Source organism: Condylura cristata, unplaced genomic scaffold (assembly GCF_000260355.1).
Source record: "Condylura cristata isolate star-nosed mole 26May11 unplaced genomic scaffold, ConCri1.0 scaffold00004, whole genome shotgun sequence".
In the NCBI taxonomy this organism is placed as follows: domain Eukaryota; kingdom Metazoa; phylum Chordata; class Mammalia; order Eulipotyphla; family Talpidae; genus Condylura; species Condylura cristata.
In genome coordinates this window covers 48,561,155-48,586,985 of record NW_004567105.1, presented here as the reverse complement: position 1 = coordinate 48,586,985, position 25,831 = coordinate 48,561,155, and the positions used below count along the sequence as shown (strand labels likewise).

The window sequence follows — 25,831 nt, the reverse complement described above, 5'->3', positions numbered from 1 at the left end:
TAGGTGTTTGAAACTAAGTCTTCACTGTCCTACTATTTGCAGTGTGTGCTTGTGATTCTTCTAGCAGACTGGCACGGGGATACATCCATCAATGCACCAAGAGCCTTTCTCTGACCTCATTGTCAGTCTAAAGCAAAAATGCAGTTAATTTTTTTATCTTCTGGAAGCTTCTTTAAGCTTGAGCTGGTACTAATAGTGTGGTCCTTTAGCAGAGTATTTGAGGCAGCCAAATTTCTTAAGATCTGACAGTGTTAATCGCTTCCTCTTACTATGCTAAAAGATAAGTAACTTGACAAGAACTTAACAAAAAGTAAGCCAAAGATCCTGCATGTGTGGGGCAACTGTTCTGAGCTGTGGCTCCAGGCAGCCTTAGCCCCAGAGCTGCATCTCCCCACCGCCCCGTTCGCTTTCTATGCACAGCACCCTGCTGTCCTTTGTGGCCCTGAACCTAACTGCCTGAGGCAGCCGGATTCCCACTGCCTGGTGGCCAGTGGAACTGAGCTCTCGGGGCAGGTTAAAGTGAGGACACTTTGCATTTGTGTGTGTGTTCCCCGTGGGAAAGCCAACATGTGTGTCCAAGTTTGGGTACGTATTTGGAGTATGTGCTTTAGGGCACACTAGTTTCCCCAAAATACACGTGCCTATTCAGTCCATGAGCTGGAAAGCAGAGGGGTGGGCTGCCTACCTTGCACTGTGCCTTACTTTTCTTCTGTCAGTCAATCTGCTTTTTGTCTGTGTTGACTGTATCCTTTACCCACAGCGTCCCTGTGTGCTGGGTATGATGCTAACAAAATGCTTTGCTTTTGTTACTGCCCTGGATCTCTGGTCATTAGAGCACAGCCCCACTCTGCCTCCCGAGTTTGGTTGGGGTGCTCATTGTACAAATTATGCTACTTTAAGGCTGTAATTATGTTAATAGGTTCAATTGTCATTGAGTGCAACCGTAAGCTGCTTCCATCTGCCTGTTGCCAGGAGCAGCTAAGCTCATTGGTAATGGAAGCTGAAGCAGCTTTAGAAATAAGTAGGATAGCAAAGGACAGTAGTCTTGCCCTGTTCAGCTTTTCCTCCAGCACCCTTCTCTTTGCAGGGCAGGGCAGGGAGGGTACTGCGTCTTCAGGTCAGAAGGACACAGTGGCCGAAGTGCTACTTTCAGAGTTTTCTGCACTCACCGACCACCTCATACTAAAACAATGTGCACGATGCTGTTTGGCTGAGCCAAACAACTTTTTTTCTTGCAAGTGTATTTTGGTCTTTTATAGAATTTTTATGGTTATTTCTGGACAAGTCAAAGAGGTTCTCATTTCACGTGTAATATTTTACTTACGGATTTAAATTCTTAGCTAACTAAAATAAGAGCCCACGAATCTACGTTGAAGTTCCCCATTTTTCTCAGAAGTGCTGAATCCGGCAGGGAGGCCGACTGACCTCTCCCTGCAGATCAGAAAGGACACAGCGGGTGGCCTGATGAGGCAGCAGGAATGTCCTTCCAGTCCACCTTGGCGCATGTCACGGAGGTTCTCCCCGTACCGCCAAGCACTTGTAGTGCTTGGGCATCACTCGACCATTTTCAGGTTTCTTCCCTAGACCCGAACCAAAGTCATTTTATGACAGAATCTAGTTCTACTTTTGTAGCTTGGTTTTTGTGCTTAGAGAAGTGATACCCCTGGCGAAAAAATGGTTCAGTCGTTAGAGAAATACAGGCAGGGAACATGTACTGGAAACTGCGCTCCAGTGAGTGTGGGACCCTTCCTGGATGCGTCTGTCTGGCAGTCATAGCACACGTGCAGCACTGGGATTTTAGCAGTGATGGCATAAGGAGCACTGTTGAATAAAGACCTGTTACGTAGCTGTGGAAGGGTTTTTAAGAATAAACCCAGAATTCAGATCCCCAATAGCAGCTTGTATCCTTGACAGTGACTGGCCTCCATGCTGGAGATGGGCCCTGAGGAACCGCTGCTGCCTTCCCATGTTGGCCTTCACTAAAGGGGAAGGCCGCAGGTGAGGTACAGAAATCCTACGTCCTGTTTGTGGTCAGACAGAATGCTCCTGAGTCCTAGAGGGTAGCAGAGTGGGCGAGCCCCAGAGGCTGCGTCTGGCTCCAGGATGGACCTGTCCCCGGCCACCCCTGGAATTCAGTCGACTGACTCCTTTTTTAAAAAGTAGATTTCATTATCTCTAAAAGACAAAAATGATTTGAAAAGTTTTAATCTGTGGTGGAAACAGTTACTATTTGGCTAATTAGTTAATTGTGAGTGTTCCCAAGTAAGCCCTTTGGTATTTAGACACTCTGGCAACAGCTGGCCTCCAACTTAAACAAGTCTACTTGGGAATGTACCGTCGGGCTATTCTGAAAGGGAAAAGCGCACTATGCATGCTTTTTGGGGTTTAATGAGCATGGTATGTTGAGCTGAGCAAGCTAGAGCTGTTGGAATTTAACTTTTTTATTTAAAGAAACACAAAATTGAAATTTTTCCTTCTAGATTATTCGCAGGTGTCTTCCCTCGCATGGCAGCAATCAGTCTGGGAGGTTTCATCTTTCTGGGTGCTTACGATCAAACTCGAAGCTTGCTGTTGGAGCTTGGTACAGAAGGTTCATGAATCAGTGATGGCCCCACATCCACTACTTTCAAAAAGATGACTGCTGTGAGAACTGCCTCTTTCCGGTGAGCAGCTGCTTGGCCATTTGAGCCACAGAACGCAGGCAGAAAGCCAGTTTTGCTAATATTATAACAGAGATTCTGTCTTCCACACTGCCGGCTAGAATGATGTCATCAGTTTGTTTGCCAGAAATTTAAAACGATGGCCACAGAGGCACTTTTGAACAATTTTCTCAGAACCCCTTAATAAATGTGTCTGGTAATATTGAGTTGAGACCCTGCAAAGCTTTCATTTGATCTACGGTTGATCTCTCATTTCCTGCCCCTGATAGTGCATTCAGTGGAAGCCAGAGATGGTTCTAAGTTCAAAAAATGGGTAGTCTGGGAGCACATAGTAGAATTGGGGGAAGAGTGTATGTGGGTGGGCGTCTCTCTCTCGGGTTAATTCCTATTGTGTAAGCTTATAGTTTTGCTTAAAAAATGAACTACAGGTGCATAACATACATTCCTGTTGGGTAACCAGACTGCTGTTTTTGATTAAAAAAAACAATTGTATTTTATGGAGAAATGTCCGGTGGCCCAACTATCCTGTGTGCGGGAGGGTGTGGCAGGCCCTCTGAGGAGAGGAGGTGCACTCATAATACCCACAGAGTGAAAGGAAGGGCCGGAAACAGTGTTTCTTCATTCCTAAGTCAGAAGATTTGTTGCCTGGAGTTTTTTTAAGCTCAGTAGTGGCAATCAAAGAGGTGAAATGGGAAGGTTACTATTTTAGAGCTTGAGTAATAATGTTTTGCTTTGTTTAGTTTTCTTTCCCTTTTGGAGGAAAGGCAACTAATGATCCCAGCCACACACTTACATTTATAAATGAATTTTTATTAAAGACACGTGAATGTCACTTTAATTTTGTTTTTCAATGTACACTGTACCAAAATTTCTATAAATAAATAACTTTGTACATAAAAGTAATACTTCCTCTTTCACATTGCCTCTCAGAAGCAGCAAATTCACATATTTTGTGGAAGTAACAAAGTGTTGAGAACAAAACTCTAAACTTCTTACCTTTTAGGATTGTGATGACAGCGGACAGTAAAATTTAACATAGGTAAGTAACCCTTTTGTCCATACCTACCTTCAGCTTTTTGACTATCAATTTGTTTTAGTGTAGATTTTCCTGAAACACGCACATTGGCACTTACAAGATGGTTAGCTATAGATCTCAAAAGTGCAAATAGATTGGGAAGGACTTGTGCAGTCTAACCCAGCTCGGAGGGACATGGGCCGGCGGTTCCAACCAGCTGGCCCCGGTGCCATCCTCCCTGCAGGCCAAGGTAGTTATACTGGCAGAATTACAACATTACTGTTGAAAAATCCACAGGTACTAGCAGCCTCCATCTTACTAAAAAGCCTCAAAGACTGCATTTGCTTTTCTCATAGAAAGATTGTAGAGGAGCAGTGGTTACTTGCACCAACTGCTTGTGGAAGAGTAACAACCCCCATTCTGCTTGTTAGGGGATTTAAACATGTGAGAAAGTCATTCACTACAAAGGTAAGTGACAGCCGCACCTCCAAGCTCATCAGGGAGGTTTGTTTAATGAGCACCCACCTGGGCCGGCACAGGAGGTGACTATAGGTGCATCCCTCCCACCTCCTGGGAACACGTGTGGTTTTTGACTTTAATCAATCCATTAAGGCACCAGGAAACAACCCCTGCTCCAAAATTAAACCCCTGCAACCTGATATGGAAAAATATTGTGAAAACGGTACGATTTTTTTTTCTGTTAACCATGCACTAAGGATTAAAATAGCCTCTGTAAAAGATATATAATATATATGAAAACTCTGAAAACTCTTATATACATTGGTATCAAACACTTTTCTGTCTTTTTTACACAATAGCCCCTTGCATTTTTGTGCTTCAGCGGTAAGTCCTTTAAACTAGTGATACTCCACATGGAAGTTAAAACTATATACAAATCAGTGACGCTTGAACCCAAGCTTCCTCAGAACCTCTCCTACCTCTCTCCTGTAGATAGACAACAAGGGCGGAGGTAGACAAAGCCTAGATTTTCGGTGCAAATAGCAGGGGCGTGCTCCGTTTCCCGGGGAGCTGTCCGGTCAGTGGTGCAGACTCAGGGTTAGAGTTACATGCGTTGGGGAGGTGTCCATTTGAAAGAAGCAAGTGCTGGCCTTCACTGGGGACATCGGGGAAACCCAAGGTGAGCTGGGAAGTGCCCGGAGTCAATGTACAAGAAGGCAGGAGGCCCATGGAGTCTGGCTCATACAATCTTGTTAAAGTCCTAGAGAAGGCTCCTATGGACAGGAGAGGGCACATCAGCTTCTCCAGCCCACCGTCACCCCTCCCTCCTTTCCCCCCGGTGGTGTCTCTGAAGCTGTAAAATTACCTTTCCCATCCAGGGGCCCCACGGGCTGCTGCTTCACAGATGGCAGCATTCTGTCATGGTTACTGGGATAGAGGCCGCCCCTAGAGTCAGAGCGGGAAGCTTCAGCAGTTCCACTGCTTGCAGGATGGGGAGTGTGTTCTTGGTCCTGCTGACTGAGATCCAGGGTGCTCCCTGCACCTAGCTGTGCACTGTCTCTGGACACTGGCTGTGGGCAGCAGGCTTGTTCCTTGGGATCAGTGCTGCAGTTGATACCTGTGGCTGGACCGCTGTACTCTGTGGATGGCATTAGAAAGCTTAGAACCAGCCCCGTGGCCATCACTCTTAAATATCCCTGTGCACCCAAGGACCGGCCTCTGTCCTGGTTAAAATTAGAAAGTTAGCCTCAGAGCACTCATGTCTCTCCCATTTATCTAAGAGGTCAGCCCACACTTCAAAATATTTTCTTAATAGAAGCATCTCATACCTGTCTTCTGTGCCCCAGTTGTGCCATCAACTGTCTCCATCACTTTATGTGCTTCCTTATTAAATCCCACACACAACTTGGCCGGCCTGCATGCAAGGCCATGCGCGTCCACCTCTGAGAAGAGGCTTGCATCTCTTGGACAAACACCTGTAACACATCAAATGCAATTATATACTCCAAGCTTAGCACCGCAAAGTAAATGTTATGTGAGCAAAACTACTCTAACAAATGTCTTTAGATTACATTTTTGGGTTTATCACAAAGAGATCCAGCAGGGGCTTTTATAATAGTACCTTCGAGGTAGGCCTTCAGGGCTGTGTTGATGACCAATTCTTAGGAAAATAAGCTTGCCCTAAGCAACTGTTCAGTCTCCCACTGAGGTAATCACCCTTGAGAATTTTGTAGGATGAGAACACAAAGGTATCTACTTCTCCTGTTCAAAAAATGCAGCTATATGCAAACAGGTCTCCCACCTTGACTAGGACATGTGAATCCCAGTGTTTACGTCCTGGGGCATCGGGTTTTAAAACCTCGTAGAACTTGCATAGGCAAGATCCAAACACCCCAACAGGAGCCCTTGGTCACTGCCACTTCAGCAAACATGCCCTAATGACATGCGCCCCTTGGGGAGGAGGCCTTACCGTTGCTTTCCATGTGCCCCTTGGCCTGGTGGCCACCCTCAGTCCTGACCAGGGTCTCCTGTCGGTCAGAAAGGGTCCCCTGGGAAGAGAGGTAGCTTGGAACATCTGGAGGCACAATGGTTTCATCTGCAAGAAGAGAAAACCGTCTAACTTCAGGAATGGCAGTGAGTCCTGACATATATACATTGTCAACCCCGAACTAGGATCGCCCAACCAGTCAGAGACTATGTAAAGTGGTTCTCCCAGAACCTGCTTTACTCTATACCAGGCATAAAAATCATGGCGATCAGAAGTTTGAGGCCAGAGACATCTCCAAAAACTGCTTAGTTTGTGCTGTAATTTACATGTAAGTATATTCACATTTGATTGTTAAACTCCTTGAGAGTTAAAATAGTGTGAATAAAACAAACCTCAGCTATCAAGAATAGCTCCAAATGCACTAGAATTCGAAATATACTGAAACTGTAGAAAGCCCCCCAGACCTGACTCCTACGTAAATGTCACTGCTCTCGCAGCCCCCTGAAAGTGCCCTCAGCCGGCCCTACCGACCTGTGTTTGTGACGCTGTACTCCTCACTCTTCTTCCTAGTTTGGTAGATGATGCACACCCAGACCAGGGATGTCAGGACAATGCTGCACACCACAGCGATGGTGAAAATGCCCACAGTGGTCCCATCCTTCCTGCAACCAGGGGTGGGCAGGATGCTCAGCACGCTGTGGGCTCGCTCAGTACCCAGGGCATTGGACATCTCGCAGGTGTACTGGCCCGCATCCTCCGCTACCACGTTCTGCACGACAAGCAGCTGGTTCCCGGGAGTGAAGTGGTGTCGCTCAGTGAGGCTCAGCGGGCGATCCCCCTTGAGCCAGGTGATACGGGGTGGCGGACTCCCAGTTGCTTTGCACTGGAAAGCCACCGTCTCGCCCACGGACACCACACGGTCTTCCAAGGGCACCACTAAGGACGGGGTTTCTGTAAGAATCGGGGAAATCTTAGGGTTAGTGTGTGGGCCTCAGTTGCTGTACATCTGCTGTGAGTTCTGGATAAAGGGCAATCCCCAACCCATCAGTGCAATGCCAGGGGAGGCCTTTGGTCAGAACCAGCAGCTTTCTGGAAGACCTAACACAGTGGAGCCTGCTGGGCAGGGCTTCAACCAGGAAGAAGAATGCGCTGCCACAGAAGCACCTACTTCTTTTTGGTCAAGGGCACAGCCATCCTGCCCCAATCAGAGGGCAATTATTTAGTGTTTTTGACCCAAGCCCTACCAAGACTCCCATCATTCACTAGCTGTTTTTAAGAGGTAAATTGCTTGTTCAAGAAAGTTCTAGAAAGCAGTCCAAATTTTTAAACAATTAGAAATAAGTCCCCACATGTACCCACTCCCAATCTATGAACAGTTTGACATACTGATGACAGATCACACACACACACTCGGTGCATCAGTAGACAAACCTAAGACAGTCAGGGTGGCGTTTGCTGAAATGAAGCCGGCTGAGTTCTGGGCGGTGCAGCTGTATACCCCCATGTCATCTATTTTCACATCAGTGATGAAAAATACATCATCATCTGGCATGACATGCATACGTCGCTCACGGGCAGCCGGGAAATCTGTGCCTCCATCTTTCTGCCAGGCAATCTGGGGGTTAGGGTGGCCGGTGGCAGCACATTCCAGGCGGGCCATAGTGCCAGTCCGGATGGCAATGTCGTGGGGCATTTTGGTGAATGATGGCAACACTGCAAAACACATGTGTAGAGCATCAGGGTATTTGAAAGCTGGGAGACCCTCTGGCAAGCAGCACCCTGGTGGTATCTGTTCACCACCTCACAACCTTCTGCCAGTATCTGCCTGGGACCATGGACACCGACATTCAATTGGAAGAGATGGGCTTCTCCCTGCTGCAGGAGGGGTGCGTCAGTTTCATCGCACACTTGGGGCTAGCACCCTTAAAATGTAAAGCTTTTTAGGGAACATTTCCCTTCCACCCTATATATGGTAACCGCTCTATAAATGGGGTGCTAGTAAATGTGAGTAGATAGCAGCATGCCTTAGTTAACCACCAGGAGGGAGGCTGGGAAACAAAATGGCTGCTCCATCCAGATGTAACTACTGACGTAACTACTTCCCCGTGAGGAAGCCAATCCGATGACTTTCCCCTCTTGAAGAAACCCACCTTGGAGGGACGGTGGCGGGCTGCACATGAGGTCAGGGTTGTTTAATTAGCTCACTGAACCCAAGTATTTCTAGCACAGTGGCAGCATCCAGCCACATAGCATGCATCACTACACTGCCTATGAAGATTACCCTGGTGGGAGCCTCTGGCAGTACACTGGGCTTTTAAGAAACAATGAGGAATCCCTCAGAAAAAGCCATGACAACCCAGCCAAAGTGTGGTCTGGAGGCCTTAAAGAGCACAGAGGTTACAGCACGCCTGAATACTCCTAGCCAAATTCTACTTGGAAATCAGTGTTTAGGAAAATCTTGTTAGGTTACTAAGGTGGTCAGCTCCTCAAGCTAGTTACCGCTATCTTTACTCTAAATTCCACTATTGTAATAAGCTATAGAATAGACCTGAATAACAGAAATAGTCTGAAGAAAGCCACTTTTATGGTCTCTACTGAGAAAACAAAAATCCTTGTCAAACATCCCCAGAACCATTCTGCAGTCAAGCTGGCGTGCATACCAGCCTCGGTAGTGCAAAGCACCTGGGCTGGACTCAGCTGTGCCGGCTACTGAGAGGGCAGCAGCTTCCCCAGGATCAGGGCAAGCTTAGATTCCAGGTACCAGACATCTTGGTTTATGGACGGTGATAAATTGCTAAACACCCAAGGCTTGGTCCTGAATTTCCACTTAACATAGTAACTGTATTTTAAAAATCACCAATAAACATAATCTACTGAGAATAATGTTTTAACCTATAAGGTATGTTTTTGTACAAACCCAGGCAACCCAAGCATGATATCCCAGTATTGTCAAATATTACTATTCCAGTGAAGCCTGTATTTCTCCTGCTCAATCATCTCTGCCTACGTAAGATCACCAGCAGTGTTTCACTGGGCTCTTGGTCCTGAATAGAAAGGTAACACTTCCATACCATTCACTGTGAGTCTGGCTTTGTGCGAGTAGGTGGAGCCAAAGTGGTTGGTGATGACACACTGGTAGCGGCCCTCGTGCCCAAAAGTGACACGACGCAGGTGCAGGATGGTGGTGTATTCCATCAGCTCCCCATCCTGTGCTCGGACGTGGGCAAAGTTCTCCATGTCGGCATTGGGCAGGACCTCGTTGTCCTTCTTCCAGGCAAAAGTCATAGGGGAGCTGCTGCTGCTGGCTGCTGAGCACGTGAACCGGATGTCCTTACCCACCACAGCCATGGTAGTCTCTGGCTGGGTGATGATCTGCGGCTTGGGGAAGTCATCTGAGGGGATAAGGGCCAGCTGTGGTTACTTACCTCCCAGAGCACCCAGCTGCCATTTAAACTAACAAATTCAGTCAGATGCTGAGTAAGGAACAGACCTTTCAGGGTCCCAGTGCCTCTGCAGCTCCTTCAAACATTTTAAGGGATATTTGGATATACCTTGGATATTTGCTCTCAACCATACATAAAACTCTGAGCTATTATCACCTCTAATGGTATGTATGCCTTGATTAAAACAAATCCACCAGGGCTCAATTATCAAATCAACAAGTGGCTTCTACAAGAGGACAGCACTTGACTTTACCTGCTTACTTTTAACAAAACATAGCCTGGAGTTATTAGTCAGGACTCCATGATCGTATTTCCAAAGAAGCAGGTCATGGTGCACTTCAGATGTCAGGAAGAAAGCCTTGAAAATATTTGCATGTCCAGTAAAGTAATAACACTAGCAAAAGCAGCCATAGATCAGTTTTTCCAGAATTCTTGAAAAGAACAAAAGGCTTACAACAATCCCTGGAGTACTAATCAAAATACCCAAATCGTACTAAGAAAAGCCAGCCTTGAGGCATTTTCCATTTTTTCTAAGTCTTCCTAGCTCCATGGTCTAGACAAGAGGGAGAATCTGGTTTATAAAGTTGCCACCACTATTTGATTTTAAATGCCCAATTGGGGGGACTTCAAAGTTATAAAACAAGCAAAGAAATAGGAAAAGAAGCATTCAAGAGAAACTGCCCTTGAATTCCAGACAAAGATTGAAAGGGTTTTATACGTATGTTCAAAGACCTAAGGAATTCAGGTCTACAAGAATTAAAGTATGTGAATACTTTGTCAGCAAGTAAGGAGTACTGATAAAGAGACAGCAATTGTAAAAATGAGATAAATATAAATTTCAGAATTTAAAATACAACAACTGAAATGAAAGCTTCATTAGAAGGGTTTTAGCTACAGAACTGAGCTGGCAGGAGAGTGTGAGAACTTGAGACAGGTCAATTGAGATTATCCATTCTGAGAAAAAACAAGAAAAGAAAATAAACAGTACCAGAGATTTGTGGGACAGCATCAAACATAGTAACACAAATAATGGGAGTCCAAGAAGAACAGAGTAATTGATGACATGTCTCCAATGTCCCAAATTCAATGAAAAACATGCATCTGACATCAGTGAGCTCCAAAAAGAATAAACTCAGATAACCACACCAAGAAAATTCATAGTCAAAGGCAATGAATCTTGAAGGCAGTAAAAGCAGCAGCTCATTGATTACTGGGGCTTCTCAGCATTAACAGATAATTCCTCCCATGCAGGCCAGAAAGCAGAAAGAAGACAAAGGCAACTAGAAATCCCACATACAGCACCTCGGAAGATGGAGAAATCAACCATTCTCAAATTTAAAAACAAAAACAAAACATCTTTGCTACTGTTTATTACACCTGCCCTATGAGAAATTACTAAAGGGGATTCATCAGGCTGAAATGAAAGCATGACAACTCGAATCCACCCAAAGAAAGAAAGATAACTACATAGGAAAGCACAGATACGCAATATTCATGCATTTTTCTTTGTAACCTTTTCTGATCTAATTTAAAATGAAATGATGTAATCCCATAATTTTAAAACTACTGATGGGTTTATAACATATAAAGACGTTAAGTTGTATGACAATAAGAGCAACATGGCACTTTAATAGGAGCATAATTTTGAACATGGTTGAATTTCATTCTTAATCTCAACTAGATTGTCTAAAGATGTTATAGTCTCCATGGTAACTACTAATAAAACTAAATGAAACAAGGGAATTAAAATGGTATACTACAGGTGTCTATTTAATACAAAATTAAAGAAAGCTACAGGAGATATAAGACAAAATAGATGAAAATGGGTTGATCCTAGAAAGAATGACCTAGAATGTTCAATTCATCAATAAGACAAAAATTATAAAAATTTGAAGAAAAACTGACAAAACTGAAGTCATTAACAGACGGTGTAAACAGTAGCATATACAATTCCACACTCCATTTTCCATAATGACTCACAATCACCACAGGAGGGGTTCCAAAGCTCAGGGAGGACTTGAGGGACAGAAGACAGAGGAGACACGCACCTACCTGGAGGTGACTGAGACCTGGGAACCCCTTCATTCCCACTTAGAGCAGAAACCAGCAACAACTCAAAATTCATCATATTTTTCCATCATATCTTTCTGACCACAAGAGTCTTGTGGGTTGGTATGTGTGGAGGGGGGTAGGGGTAGGGGCGGTGTTCAGCTTTTTTTCTGAGCTCTGTGCAACCAAACCTGGATCTTGACCACCCCTAGTTAAAAAGATGACCAGGCTACAGTCTGGTAATTCAAAAGGAAAAGGAATGTAAAGTTACAAGTGCAGATTTCAGTGGTTTGGAGGAACAGCAAGAGTCCAAGTCAACATCAAGGAATTATTTTTACTACAGCAACTGTTCTCCTGAGATTTGTCCTTCCTGTATTTAACCTTTAATTCTTGGGTTGGAAAGAAACACACGCTAAAACCCCAGTCTCATACACCAGTAATTTCACAGCTAAACTCAGGCACAGAGCCCTCAAGAACACAACTCCCTTCCTGTAATTGATTATTCAGATTTGTAATTCAACCAGCTCATGCTCCCTCCTGATTAAATGCATGTTCTCCAATAACCACAAAATGCCACCATATAGTAAACACTGTGTGTGGTTTCAGTGGCAAACAACTTGCATCCAGCAATTGACTGGTAACCATGGGCTGGGGTTTAATAGGATCACAGGACTCACTCCCACAGTGAAGAGTTCCTCTCTGGTCTCCTCGCCCTTTGTGCAAACAAAACAAAACATTCAGGGACTGTCTTACCACACACGAAACTTTCTGGCAGCACAGAGAAAATGCTCTGGCCCTTCAGGGACTCCGGGTGAGCACAGGTGGCTGTCACAGAGGCCTGTAGTGTCCTGCTCAGTAGCCACGGTGGCAGCCACTTCAGCTGGCAGTCACACAGGAAGCTGTCACTGCTGATATGACTGAAAGAAAAACAAAACTGATTTGGGGGTGTGTGCCCAGGAAAGATTATGTTTCTTCAGTACCCAGGGCCTCTGATCAGCTTCTGCCATTCGCACCGTCAGCCTGGACTGGATGTGACTTTTCTCAGGGTTCCTGTGCACTGGCCCCAGCAGCCCTGGAGATTTTAATAAAATAAAGTTCTGCTTCAGCAGGTCAGGGTGAGAACCTGGGACTTTGCGTTGCTAACAGGTCTCCCAGGTGATGCTGGCACTGCCAGTGTGAGGCCCTGGTGAGCAGCTGCGACTTGGAGCTCATCCACCTTCTCGGACAGGGCTCTGTGTGACACCTGGAACCTTCTGGCCACCAACAGATGAGTGGCACTGCCCCCTCTACTTTTCTCACTTCCAGAGCTACCTGAAGCCTCCAAACTCAATCTGACTTTGAGCAAAATTTGGAAACAAGTTCTGAGAAGGGTGCTTTTTCGATATGGCTGTTATTTTCTAATCTGCAAAGCTGTTTGTTTTCTTCCTTTCCAGTGCAAGCCCTGCCAGCGTGCTCCCCACTTGTTTGTGTATTTATCTCCACACCAGCATGATGCTGGGATAGCAGGATTCGGCTGCGTTCCCTGAATAGTGCTTGTTAGTTAATTACCACTGCCCAGGGAGCATGAGAATGCACAACTTTGGTTTTGTGAGGCTCCAACCAAAACAGAGAATATTTTCTTTTTCATTTCTCAGCAACTGAGGATAAGTTTTTTCAACAGAAATCGGAATTGCCATCTCAGCGGACATTCCTTCCTGAAGAGTCACTCAGAGATAAGTCTACCAGAGTCTCGCTGCCCTGTTCCTGGAAGACCTCAAGGCCCTGAGCTGAGGAACAGAGACCAGTCCATGACAAGATGAAGACAGGAGAGAAGATGTACGGCCTAGAACACACTGCTGCTGGGACACAGGACGCAAAGGAGGTGCTCATATGCTCAAAAGCTCCCAAAGTGTCCCACTGGCCAGTGTAAAAGCGATAGCCTCATTCCCCTGCCACCCTCTTCCCCAGACATCGACACAGTGACCAAAGGAGCAGCCTGTTTTCTTCTGTTTCACTCCAAAATTCTAATGAGCTGAAAAATCATCAAGCTAGTGAGAACAGCAAAGAAAAACGAAATTTAAGCCAAATAATTGAAGGATGAGTAAAACAAGTAAAATCACTCTTCTCTCCTGTTTCCCATCACATTCAGGTTGGTTAGGCATCTTAACTAAAATCCCTTGGGAAGTGCCCTCTCAAACACTGAAATACTGATCTCTAAGCCATTCTAGCTGGGATGGCTTTCCCATCTTTCACTTTAAAATCAGCATTTGAGTTTGTACCTTCTTTTGACAGGCAGGCAGCTCTGTGCACAAAAGTACCTGGAGGGCACCCCCTCGAGTCCCCAGAGGTGGCAGCTTGGCACAGGGCAGCAGCCACCCCCCTCAGCACACGCAGAACTCCCAGGCTGGGCCTTGTGTGCTGTGTGCGCTGGCTCAGGGAGACGCGGCAGCGATGGGGGAGGGGAAAGGAGCCCACCCCACTGTCCGGCAGCTATGGCTCCCATCTAAGGGGCTTGTGACCTGACCGCCCCTCTCCGTTGTCCCTGGGACGTGCTTACAGACGCCTAGGGGAAGACAGAAGGCTGCCACTATGAGATCTTAGACACCTGCGTATGGGACAAAACCATATTTCATTTTTGTCACCAGAACAAACTGAGGCAAACAAATTTGTCATTTATCAGAAAGGCATGTAGAAGGGTTCAGGCTCTCACCACAATATACTTGTCAGGTCTCGTCCCTTGAGAAAGTTTCCTCCTCCACAATGCAACCCATCTCAGAGAAGACTAGACCTCAGTTGCCTCAGGGTAGAGAGAAGGCTTTCCTAGAGGATGAGTTAGAACCAACGGAACAGATGGAAAGGAAATAGAGCCAAATAGTGAGGATACTGGGCCCTGACCTCCCAAGCCCCAGCTGCTTTTAGACAAAGGCTAGGTTGAGAGACTGCGCCTTAGGGCTCTGCAGATTCCTCCACTCTTCCTCCACCAGCTACAAACACAACCTTGTCAACTGCTAACAGGCAGGGCCTTCCATGACTCCTGCCTCCAGCCACCGCGACACCCAGCTGGCTTACATTGTGCATTTTCATGACTCCAACTCGAAGTGTGTTTCTAATCAGTGCTGGTGGAAATTTACCCAGAGGATGACTAAGGGTGCAGTACAACCTGCCTTGATCTGACAGGGAAAGAAAAAGACCAAGAGGAATTAACCATTTCCCCATCAGGGGCCTGGGCCCGGGTCCAGCCCCAGCTGGGCATGTGCAGTGACTGATGGGAAACACAGGCGGGGGCCAGGGCTGAGCCTCCAGGACCGTTCAGAAGCACCAAGCGGGGAGGGTCCATGTACCAGGAAAGTTTGTCACAGAAAACCTGAATTCCTAGGAGGCCAAAAGAAAAAACCCCTTCTACAACCAAATCTTTACCTCCACTACATGTGGAGTGAGCACTCGTACTCATCACTTAGGTTTTATGGTCACTGTCCTACTCGTCTGGTCACTTATCTATCCCGTGTGCCCATTCTTTTATTAATCACCTCCTCTGAGCTATGGCATCCTCCTTCGGAGTGTCTACCCAGGAAACAAGCAAGCTGTAAGGAGGGAAGGTGTTCAGGGTGTAGCAGCTTTTCCTCAGGGTTCATGAAACCCCATACAGGCTCCCATTCCAAGACCCTTCTAAGAAAGCATCCTTCTAAGGCACGAGCACCAATTTGACACACTTGAAACTTACAGCAAACAAAACCATGTAAGCAGGTGCCCAGGACACCTACCCTGCCCTCCCTTACCCGCAGATACGGGTAAGGGAGTGCCTGAGTACCCAGGCACTCATCTGGGTCTCAGCCGCAGGCCTGTGCCTCTCCGTTTCCCCATTCCTGCCCGCCTCAGCTGCATCTAGGATCTACCAAGATGAGGACAAAGTCGGGGTGCAAAGAAAGTTATCTTGTGCCGTCCAGCTTTTGGTTGGCACTTGTAGGAACCAAAGCCTACAACTTCAGGGAACTAAGGTTACAGGTAGAACGTACTGTCTCCAGAACCATATTTATGTGCAGGCAGGAGAACGGACATGTAGGTATTGCTACCTGAGTACCTAGCCCACTCCTCTGCCAGAGTTTGGGCAACAGATCAGCTCTTCCAACCTGTCACCCCAAAAGCTCAGAGGAGTGTGTGGCGGCAGCAGCATACCCCAAAACTACTCTGGGCCTTGGCTACAAGGGTGCACAAGGTTCCATGTCACTATACCATAAGTGCCTTTGCCACAATCAGTCCACCAAACTTTTCAGTGAACCCCTCTCAATGTAGGGCCTTTGTTTTAAAAGTAAAACTATAAAGACTGGTCCTTGACATAATTAAGATGTGATTATCCATTTTGTAGAAAAGTCCATTTCCCATCACAGAAGAGCCGCTGGCAAAAGGCTCACTGCCTCTTTTTGTAAATCGGAATTTACTAGTGTGATCATGCCCATTGGCTTATGTGTTTATGGCTGCTTAATGCTGTAGCAACAGAATTGTTCTGACAGAACCTGTTGACCACCACCTGAAAGTATTTGCCACGTGGCCCTGTAAGAACAAGCACCATGACCCAGTACCATGGCCCCTGATCCACAATATACCCAAACAGGGCTTTTTTTTTTAAAAACACACAATTATTAGCCATGACCAATATTATATAAAATGAGGCATAATGCAGTTAAGGGGTTTTAGTCTGAAATTGTCAACTCATGTTAACGTGAGCCACAGAATTCAGGTACTTACAGCTCTTTGAGATTCTTCATCTTCGCAAAGGCATCAAACTGGACAGATCTGATCGCATTTTCTCCAAGATTCCTGTAATAGAGCACTCTTTACCGATGCACAGAAACCCCTCCTTCCCTTTATGTCAGCTGCATGCTTGAGTCAAGCAGCTCTGGATTATTCTGGATAGCCCTGGTTTTGCCCAAGAACCACAGATCCTTGCCAGACCCATGTCCCAACTGCACTGTAAGTGGCTATCGCTTCCCATGTGCTGAGCAGCCCTGGAGCCAGGCCAGCCTTCGCGGCACTGTCCGGTTGAGTGCTGCTCAGCAAGTAAACAAGCAAAATCCTTCCCAAAAGAATTAAGGTCAAACCTGACTCAAAGACTTAGAGTCAAGTACTTAAGAGGCCTATGGGCCCCAGAGGGTGACAATGCCAATGCCTCCGGGCAGGCTCCAACCTTCTCCCAGGGGCCACACTAGACCTCCCAGGTATGCCGGAGATGTAGCGATGCTTAGCTGCTTTAGTGAGGGCCTCAGCTGGGGCCAGAGTGCAGCACCCTGGTGCAATGGGAAGGAGCTCTGGAGCCTGTGGAGGAGCTGGGCAGTGGTGCAGCAGCAGGAGGAAGGAGGGTATTTAGCCAAATACCAATTGCATTAAATTGAGAGCTCATCGACTAGCCATATGTTCTCTAACTGTTCCTGGCACAAGCAAAATAAAGGCCAAAGTTGAAGCTGACTTATTTAATGAGAAGGAAGCAGCTGGCGTTTCCAAATAGCCTGTTTCTCAGTTTACAAAGATGCTATTAAATTGCTAGCAGACTTCCCCAGCAGCCACATTTGGCAGGCCTGTGGGCGGGGAAGGTCTGGCAGATACTCACAGGTGCTCCAGGCCTTCCAGCCCTGAGAATGCTCTCTTAGCCACGGATTTGATCTTATTTCCAAACAGAGTTCTGCAGTTTCCAAACATCCAGAAACAGGAAAAGAAAAATGGGGGTGGGAGGGTGGGGGAGGGAGACAAGGGAGAGTTGGGGGAGAGAGAACACACAATTAGGGGAATGCTATCTGATAAGTCTCTGCAGGGAGAGGCAGGTGGAAATCTGACCTGGGCTGAGATTATGAGCCTGAAGTATGCAGGCTTTCCTTTTCTGAAATGAAATACTTTTCTCTTTATTAGAATTTAGCCATGATGACAGGTTGAAATTGCATGCACTGTCTTGCCTAAAAAAGACCCCTTCCAATGGTAAGTGGCAATCACCTGGTCCAGCACAGGCTGTCTCTCTCCAAGGACCACCCAAGGGGCTGGGGGTGGGGTCGGGGTGACACTAAGCAATGGCTTAATGGGGACAGATCTTTGTTTCAGCAAGGGGAAGTAGTCAGAGAACAAAATGCAGACTCTAACTAAACACTGTTACTAACATTTGAAAACAGTTCTAGGGATACAGGTTTCCAAAGGAAGCAAGAAAAGGGCAGGAGTCACCTAGATCTTGGCCCTGAGGCTCTTCCCAGCACACAGGACATAGCCACAGCCCCCTGCCCCACCTGCTGGGTACACCCGAGCACCCTAGTGTCTTTAGCAAGAACCTAGATTTTAAATGCTGCCGACTGGCCAAGACTCATTAAATCCCAGACAGCTAGGTCCTCAACAGTCACCCTTCTGATGCCCGCAGCCCCGCACTGCCTGTCACTAGGGCTGCTGCCTCCAACACTTCCCATCTCACCCACTGCAGAAATTCTACAGTTCTCCCAGGAACCAGTGTGATGTGCTCTGTCACCCAAAGGACAGTTCGTTTCTGATGGGGGTGGGGCCAAGAGTATGCTGAATGTTGGGTGTGAAAGGGATCAACGTTCTATCTCTCCTTGTTCTCAAGACACTGATGCAAGCTCACAAGGACATTTGTAAGTCCAAAGGGCCCAGGAACCTTCTGCTGGTGACACTAGAGGGTAAAAATGACAAACAGCTGGATGTGTGGACTTTGCTGTCTATCAGTGTTAGCTACAGGGAGCAGACAATACGGACAGTGGGGCCCACTATTGCAAAGTCTCAGAATTGTCAGATCGGCCTGATGGTCCGAGCAGGACCTCTGGACGCCAGTCCACACCAGCCCTTTCCCGGGAAGGGGACGTCCTCATTCAGGATCCCACCAAGAATCGGGAAGCAGTGCCTCCAGGACCTGATTTTGCAGTTTGATCAAAGCTTGGGGCTGTGGGCGCAGCTCTTCCAACTTTTGGTTTTGACACTCACACTTTCCTCCCTTCAGGGAGGGCTGGTGCTTGCTGTTCACATGTGGGTTCTGATCTAACACAAGAGTGGAGGCCAGAAATAGCCTTTAGTTGAGATCTTTCCCAATTCTTGGTGGGATCCTGAATGAGGACGTCCCCTTCCTGGGAAAGGGCTGGCGTGGACTGGCATCCAGAGGCCCTGCTCTGATCATCAGGCCGATTGACAACTCTGACACTTTGCAGCAGTGGGCCCCACTGTCCGTATTGTCTGACCGTATTAAGCCTGCCACGCAGGGCACCACCACCACAGCGACTCCCCGGCTCCTCAGGAACAGACTCCCCTAGTGCCTGGCACCCACAGCCACCCAGTGAGCAGCGCCCCCATCCGTAACTGCGTCCAGCCTTCGGACCAAGGTACCACTATTCCTGCCTCCCGGGGAGACGGGCAGCAAAGATGAGCCCCCTGGCCTGCTTTTCTCTCGGAGGCAGTCTGTGTGGATGCAAAAACAACCTCATCCTGCAAATGTTTCCACGACCTCTTTCACTCTGAAGCTTTTATTTTAAAACAAACAAACCAAACTCATAGCTCAGTGGCCAGGCTTGCTGGGTCTCCCTGACCCCAGCCCATCTAAACGCCGCCCAGACCCACTCACTTAGCGCCCCACCCAGCCCCTGCGCCCCAGGACCTAGTAAAACGTTTTGAACTGGTTAGTGAAATCTCCCGTAAGCTGAAGTCAGGAAAAAGCTGTGCTTTATTTATCCATTAAATATTAGTCACATTGACCTCTTTTACAATAAAGGCAGGCAGTTATTTCTAATGGTGACAATGGCAATAAAACAATTTCTCAATTACGCAGGCCTAGTCATCCTGCTGTGGACTGAAAGAGGGCTTCAGGTTCTCTTGAGCAGAGAGGGCTGTGACCTTGCTCGAGAAGCTAGTGCAAGGGGCTCACAATAAAGGAGCACCGTGGAGAACGGAGAGTTGTAACTTTGCCAAGGAATGGTCCGCCCCTCCACGGGATAAGGGCCCGAGGCATGGCTGTACCTATCAAGGGTCCCTGCCCTGCAGAGAAGCAGGAGGTCTGACCTCCCTCACCCAGGGACTCTGGAAAGTCACTTACCAAATCCTTTCACACACCCCCCAGCCACCCAGTCCAGGGCTCCCAAAGGCCTCTGACTTCTTGCTACGACAACCCTGGCAGACAAGGAGTCCTGCTCATTAGGAGAGTAGTCATCACCCTGATGAGAGCTTCCTCCCCTCATGAAAAAGAAATGCCGGTGTACTCGGGGAGGACGGGCAAGCGTCCTGCGCTGGGCAGCTGCACCTATCCAGACCCACTCAACCTCACAGAACGTGAGAAGCCTGGTTTCAAGATCCAGTTCTGCATATTTTCCCCCAACACTCCTTTACACACATGCCACCTGTGTGTCCCACCCCCCTCCCTCCCAAGGAATGCAGAGGAGGAGCTGGGAGGAGCTGGACCTAGGAGCAGGGCCTGCCTTACATTGTTCCTCTCTGAGCTCACTGGTGCTCCAGAATTCTCCCTCCCCTCCTCACATACTAACTCCAGTGGGTGCCCAGGCCCAAGGGGCTGTTCCATTGTTCAGAAAGGAGGTCTGTGGGTTGGTGAACGTCATCATCAAAGGTCAACTAAGAAGAAAGACTTATGACATGGCTAAAGAGACCCGAGGTCCTTGACCAAGCGAGTGAAGGCCAGAGTTCCTCCTGTCTTACTCCACGGTCAATCCCAAGACACCCCTCAGGCACAGCAGAGACAATCTACACTCAGACAAGGGACCAAGTTCTGTGTGCCATAACAGCTCTGGAGGGACCACCGTTCCCCACACTAACATGCTCCCCACGTCTCATGAACACAACGGATACCACTAGCCCCCCGAGTGGGGCACTGCAGGGTCATGGTGCAGTTTCCAGGCAGCACTCGAGGAGCATGGAAGAGGGGGAGAAGCAAGTTGCCCCCACCCTGCTAGCGTAGCGGCACCTACCCAGACTCTGCCTCCATACGCTCACCAGGATTCACACGACACATCCCTTTGCCACCCCCAGTGGTGTGTGACCAGCCATGCGCCAGCACCACAGAACCCCGCCTGCCTGCCACACAGCTGTAACCGCCGCCCAGTCACGCACGCTTACTTCCTCTCTACCTCAACTTCCTGTTCCACAACCTGCCCAGGTGACTGCACTGCTGTTCAAATTTCCTACAATATGTGCATCTCTCTTTTTTGAAATATGTTCAGAGCTCTCACCCCCACGAGTCTAAGCAGTAGGGCTAAGGGAGGGGGAGGGGATGGAGAATGAATTTTAACAAGCTCCCCAGAATATCAGGACCAAGTCAGCAAACAGATTTCTGCAGAACCAGGAGCCTGGTACCCCCAAGGGCTGCCAAAGAAGAACCTCGTGGAAGTCATGGAACAAGAAAAAGCTCAAGTCCGACTGGAGAGGGGGTGCCATCCATCGTCCATCCCCTGACCCTCACCCCCACCCAGCATCATGACATGTGCAGAGGCCATGTGAATGGCATTGCCTGGAGTTTGGAGAAACTGGTAGATTTGGGCCCAGCCTTTCCCTGTGCTTTTTGGGGTCTTCTCAAGCTTGTAGTGTATGAAAAAGGACAAGGGAGTTTTTTAGGGAAGAAAAGGAAAGCCTGACAGCCGTTTTGACACACTATCAGAATATAGGTTGCTCAAGACAAGATATAGTCCCTGGAGAGCCCAATACTTGTGGTTACTGAGAACCCTCAGAGTATAAAGGTGTGAAGAGCACCTTTACACTTCCCTACACCAAAGCGTGTTCTCCGTCCAGGGAGATTCCCAACCCAGGCGTTCCTAGAGCTTGCACTCTACTGGTGTTTTCCAAATATTTACTTTACACTCATCCGAAAGGCCGACCTCCACCAGGCTGAGAGGGGCGGTGACTGGCTTCTTTGTCTTGTGCTCCAAACCCTCCCTCCCAGTTGCTAGTAAACAATAAAAATCACTCTAGTCCCTCAGGCTGGCTGTGCCTTAGGCCGCATCTGCGTGAAGTCTGGGTGTGGTGAGAGACAGGGCTCTGGAGCTGCACTGGGGATCCCTGCCCCTGCCACCTAGCCACGCTGTGCTTGTGGATAAACCCTTTCTTCCATTTCCTCACCGTGGACAGCTGCAAGAGGGTCCCTGGCCAGGTTGTCAGGTACAGGTTTGCCTGATGTCCGAAAGGAGAGCCGACAATTTGGGGAGGGTGTGGTATGGCACATTCTGGGTCTGGGCATACTCAGAAATCTTTCCATATAAATTAATGGTAATAGCATTCCCAGACTCAAAAAAGTTACCTATCAAATAGGGATGTTCTACTCTTGGACCGTGGGGGAACCCTGTACAGGACGCCCACACACAATGTCTCAGAGAGAAACTGGCAGATTCTAGAGCTTAAGACAACAAAAAGCCAGCCGGAAACTCTGAATAAAAAAACAGCTATTTCTACACACTCAGGAATGACTATTTCAGGTCAAGTTTGTAATTGACATAAGAAATATTGACCAAAGACTCAAAATCATCCAGAGTTACTGGACTTTAGGTATTTTAACAATTTCTAGAAAATGAATAAGAGGGCAAGACCCCTCTGTCGCTGTTTTAACATTCACCATGAATTAAAATGGAGAGAAGCCCCCAGGGATGCCAAACCCAGGCCTTTAGACCCAAAGAAGCAGCGCCCCGGGCAGCGACAAGACCCTTGGCCAGAGAGAAGTTGGGAGAGAAGTCTCCATCTCTCACTCTGGCTGGAAGAAGGTACACAAGGCCCGCTCTCCTCCGCCAGGCCCAGAACAAAGGAGGCAGGGGCGGGAGTACTGAGCCCTCTCCAACGGAACTCAGATGGAGCATACTCACAGCTTGCTCAGGCTCTCAAGCCCCGTGAAAGCACCACTGGTGTCCTCTATCGTGCCTGATATCTCATTGTGGTCCAGATCCCTGGGGAGAAGGAACAAAGAGAGCTCAGCACGCAGTCTGTGCTCTTGGCACAGTCTTCAACACCCAGTGGGAGAGCAGTACACACCCAGTGGGCGCAAGACACCAGGGGTGTTCGACATGCACAGCCAGATGTCTAACAGGATCAGAAGTACCACCACTGCTCCCGGAAAGCCCCTTTTGCATGTTCTGTGTGGCTGCTTGGCTTTCTCAGCCTCCAGGCGAAGCTGACATGGGCCTGGAGTTAGAGCTCTGAGATGGAGCTTGCCTGGCTCCATCTGCCGCTTCGCAGTCACCTCAGGCTGCGTCCGGGGCGGGAGGAGGTGTGGACAGCAGAGCGGAAAACACAGAGCAGACACATGGCCACTAGCACTGAGCATCAATCTAAAGGGTTCCTAAAAGTTCCCATCTGCTTTCATGCCCACCAGAGTTCCTTTTCTGGGATTTTCTGCAGAACTGGAGGCACACGGCGGACAGGAACATGAACCAAAAGGTCCCAGCTCACAGCCCTCTGTGCTGGCAAGTGGGTGTGGAGCCAGGGTCGACATCTGGCTGCTGAGTCAGACTTGTGACCCACTTGAGCAGGGGCGGGGGGCCAAGGCCAACTTCTCAGCTCAGTCTCCAGCAATGCAAATCACAAGGCTGATGACTCAGCTTCCTCCCCCAAGTTCCAAGGGCAGGTCACAGCGCCAGGGAGACATCCCACCTGGAGGCCAGACCCCATGCTGCCACATGGCCAGCCCTTTCTAGCTTCCACAGACTTCCTGCGTCCCTACACCTTCCTGTCCTGAGTCTGGCCAGGCACCAGGAATAGACAGGGATGCTGCTCTCCGCTCCCAGGAGAGTCAGGAATCAGCACTGCAAGAGGGAGGAAAACTTTGAAAAGTGCAAAGCTTGCAGTGACCTTTATTTACAGCAGGAAGCTCAAAGAGCTGACTTTCTGCCACTGGAAGGAACTTTTTTAAATGGCTTTGTTCCTATTATCTTCATACTAAAAAACCCAGGAACCCAGGGGCTATGGCTTTGTGTGCCTGTCTCCCTGCTCCTCACCCTAGTGCCAAAGCTTTTTTCTCCTTTCTGGCCTGCTCCTTCAGAAAGTTCCAGGCTTCCTTATTCAGGCCTCGCAAGGGCTTGAATAGCCTGGCCTCCGGCTCTTTCACACTCCTTAACAATGGCCTGGCATCAAAGCCTGCTCTGCCCTCTCTGCCAGGTGCAAGTGCAAAGGGCTTCCTCCCTCTGCCCTGGGCAGGGCCCCCCTCACACTGGGCATGCGGGGAAGTCGCCCTTAAAACACACTAGCGCTTTCTGACAAAAACCCAAATGCCCTTCTTTGGGGGCTTTACACTGGTATATGCCTGAAAGTCCTCTGAAGCAGACAATCAAAACCTCCTAAGGACATCGTGGAAAGCACCCTACTACAATGCCCAGGAAGCCCCACCTAATTTGGAACCTGGAGGAAAATAGCCACCACCTTGTGAGTTGAGCCCTAATGAGGCTCACGGGAGGCCTATTTGCCTCTCTTGGAAATGGAGCCTTCTAGACCCAGGGCGTGCTGAAGAAGCCCAAATGCTAGCCCGGAGACCAACCCCAGGGTTCCCTGCCTTGGACGGCGATAGTCAGGACCTGAAAAAGGGAAGCCACAGTGGGAGCATTCCAGACGGAAAGACCGGCCGTGGTTGCTGACCCGCTGGCTATGCCAATGCTCAGCCTGGGGAATTTTTCCCAACCCCAGGACCCTGCCAAGTACACTGCAGGGACTAGTGCTGGCTCAGCACGACTGCTTGAAAGAGTGAGAGACATTGTTCTGTTCAGCCATTTCTTTCTCAGTTGGTCATAAAATCTGAGATGTTGTCAGTTTGAGACCCCACTCCGGCTCCTTGTCTATGTGAAGGAAACTCCTCTAAGCACGTGGTTGCTATAGTCTGCTCCCTCAGCCAGGGACCCTTTCATTCTGTCAACCCACTGGGAAAGACTTACAAGATGCGTAGGTTTTTGAGTCCCTTGAAGGCACCTTCTGCAATGTGGCTGATGGAATTGTGGCTCAGGCGCAGGGTGCTCAAGCTACTCAGGTCGGCCAGGCTCTCCTCGTCCAGTCGGGTGAGATTGTTGAAGGACAGAATCCTGAGGAAAGGGAGAGGAGCAAACGTCACCACTGGTTCTACACCCACCTAGCCTGACTCCTGGAAGGGCTATGATGGTCATGGAGATCAGAAAGCCTGTTAAGCTGTGAGGCCTACACAAGACCGTGCACCTGAAGACCTGTAGGGCTCCCACACCTTTGTGCTGCTGCTCAAGACTGGTCTTTATTCAGGCCCTGAAAGGCTCCCGTGGCAGTGACCTGAGACATGATAGGACCCCAGGAGGTTCTGACAGTGAGCAAGGGAGCCAGGTGCATTCCCGATAGCGACCAGCAGAGGGCACCATGAGCTGAGAACAAGCTTTCCTTAGAGCATCGTGCCTGTCTTGGGCTGGTGCCCTCAACGAGTTTTCCTTCCAGACTCCCTGGCCCCATCCAATCCAGCCTCTTCGTATGACTCCCTTCCTGTAAGCAGGAATATGCCTCAAACCACATGTAGCTTCCCTGAGCATCGGAATCAACCTTCCTTTCTCCCACACAGCACCTCTAAGACAGCCCTGGGTTGGTTCAATGGCATTTAGTTATTTATCACTGAAAAATGGGAAATCTAAGCTGAAACAGGAAGAAGCAAAATAAATTCAAAGATTAATGAGTTTTTAAAGTCGGCAGGGAATAACATTCTCTTCCTCTTGGAGAAATAAGTCACTGTGTCTGTCAGTTGCAAAGGCCTGGCAAGAGCTCAAAATTACATCCTCACCTGCAATTAAAAGAATCTGGCTTAAAGGAGGGTTGGGAAACACGCGGGAGAGCTGAAATCTGGCTCTGTGGTTGCTGGATGTCAGGCAAACTGCTTGGACTGGCCAAGGCCCCTTCCGTTCCATCCTGGGCCTCTTCTACAGGGCGCAAAAGATAGCCTCACACTGCCCACCAGCCAGAGAGCAGCACGGCAAGGAAGCCCTCCACATGCAATAGAAACCTCCAGTGATGCAGGGAGTGCTCCTTCTCCTAAAAGGACCACTGGCTCAGGCTGGAGCACTGAGACAACCTCTTCCTCACCTCCCCTGGCTCTCAGGCCTGGTCAAAAAACCATGGTTCTGGGCATTCCCCAGTGGGGTATGTAAAGAAAGACCATGCCAGACCATCCAGTGTCACATGAGACTAGAAGTGTGCCTTCTTGCTGAGCCAGGGAATAACCCAAAGGGGGTCTCACACGCACACACACACACAGAGGCTGAGTCTAGGGGAAGAGGCAGGACTA

At 48.4% G+C, this 25,831-nt stretch overlaps 2 protein-coding genes across 2 annotated transcripts in view; one reads left to right on the top strand and one right to left on the bottom strand.

Annotated features, from left to right (window-relative positions):
• The window catches only part of SLC25A26 (solute carrier family 25 (S-adenosylmethionine carrier), member 26), a 122,383-nt gene extending 119,517 nt beyond the window's left edge, over nt 1-2,866 (top strand). The window contains exon 10 of the mRNA XM_012720435.1: nt 2,481-2,866. Coding sequence (XP_012575889.1) covers nt 2,481-2,598 — 118 coding nt within the window. The 3' untranslated portion in view covers nt 2,599-2,866. The remainder of the gene's footprint in view (nt 1-2,480) is intronic.
• Nucleotides 2,867-2,956: 90 nt separating this feature from the next.
• The window catches only part of LRIG1 (leucine-rich repeats and immunoglobulin-like domains 1), a 103,381-nt gene continuing 80,506 nt past the window's right edge, over nt 2,957-25,831 (bottom strand). The window contains exons 7-18 of the mRNA XM_004676554.2: nt 24,474-24,617; nt 22,419-22,499; nt 17,195-17,266; nt 16,336-16,407; nt 12,367-12,530; nt 9,193-9,513; nt 7,553-7,834; nt 6,653-7,072; nt 6,104-6,229; nt 5,463-5,609; nt 5,000-5,272; nt 2,957-4,907 (exon numbers count right to left, since the gene is read on the bottom strand). Of these exons, the coding sequence (XP_004676611.1) occupies nt 4,657-4,907; nt 5,000-5,272; nt 5,463-5,609; nt 6,104-6,229; nt 6,653-7,072; nt 7,553-7,834; nt 9,193-9,513; nt 12,367-12,530; nt 16,336-16,407; nt 17,195-17,266; nt 22,419-22,499; nt 24,474-24,617 (2,353 nt within the window). The 3' untranslated portion in view covers nt 2,957-4,656. The remainder of the gene's footprint in view (nt 4,908-4,999; nt 5,273-5,462; nt 5,610-6,103; nt 6,230-6,652; nt 7,073-7,552; nt 7,835-9,192; nt 9,514-12,366; nt 12,531-16,335; nt 16,408-17,194; nt 17,267-22,418; nt 22,500-24,473; nt 24,618-25,831) is intronic.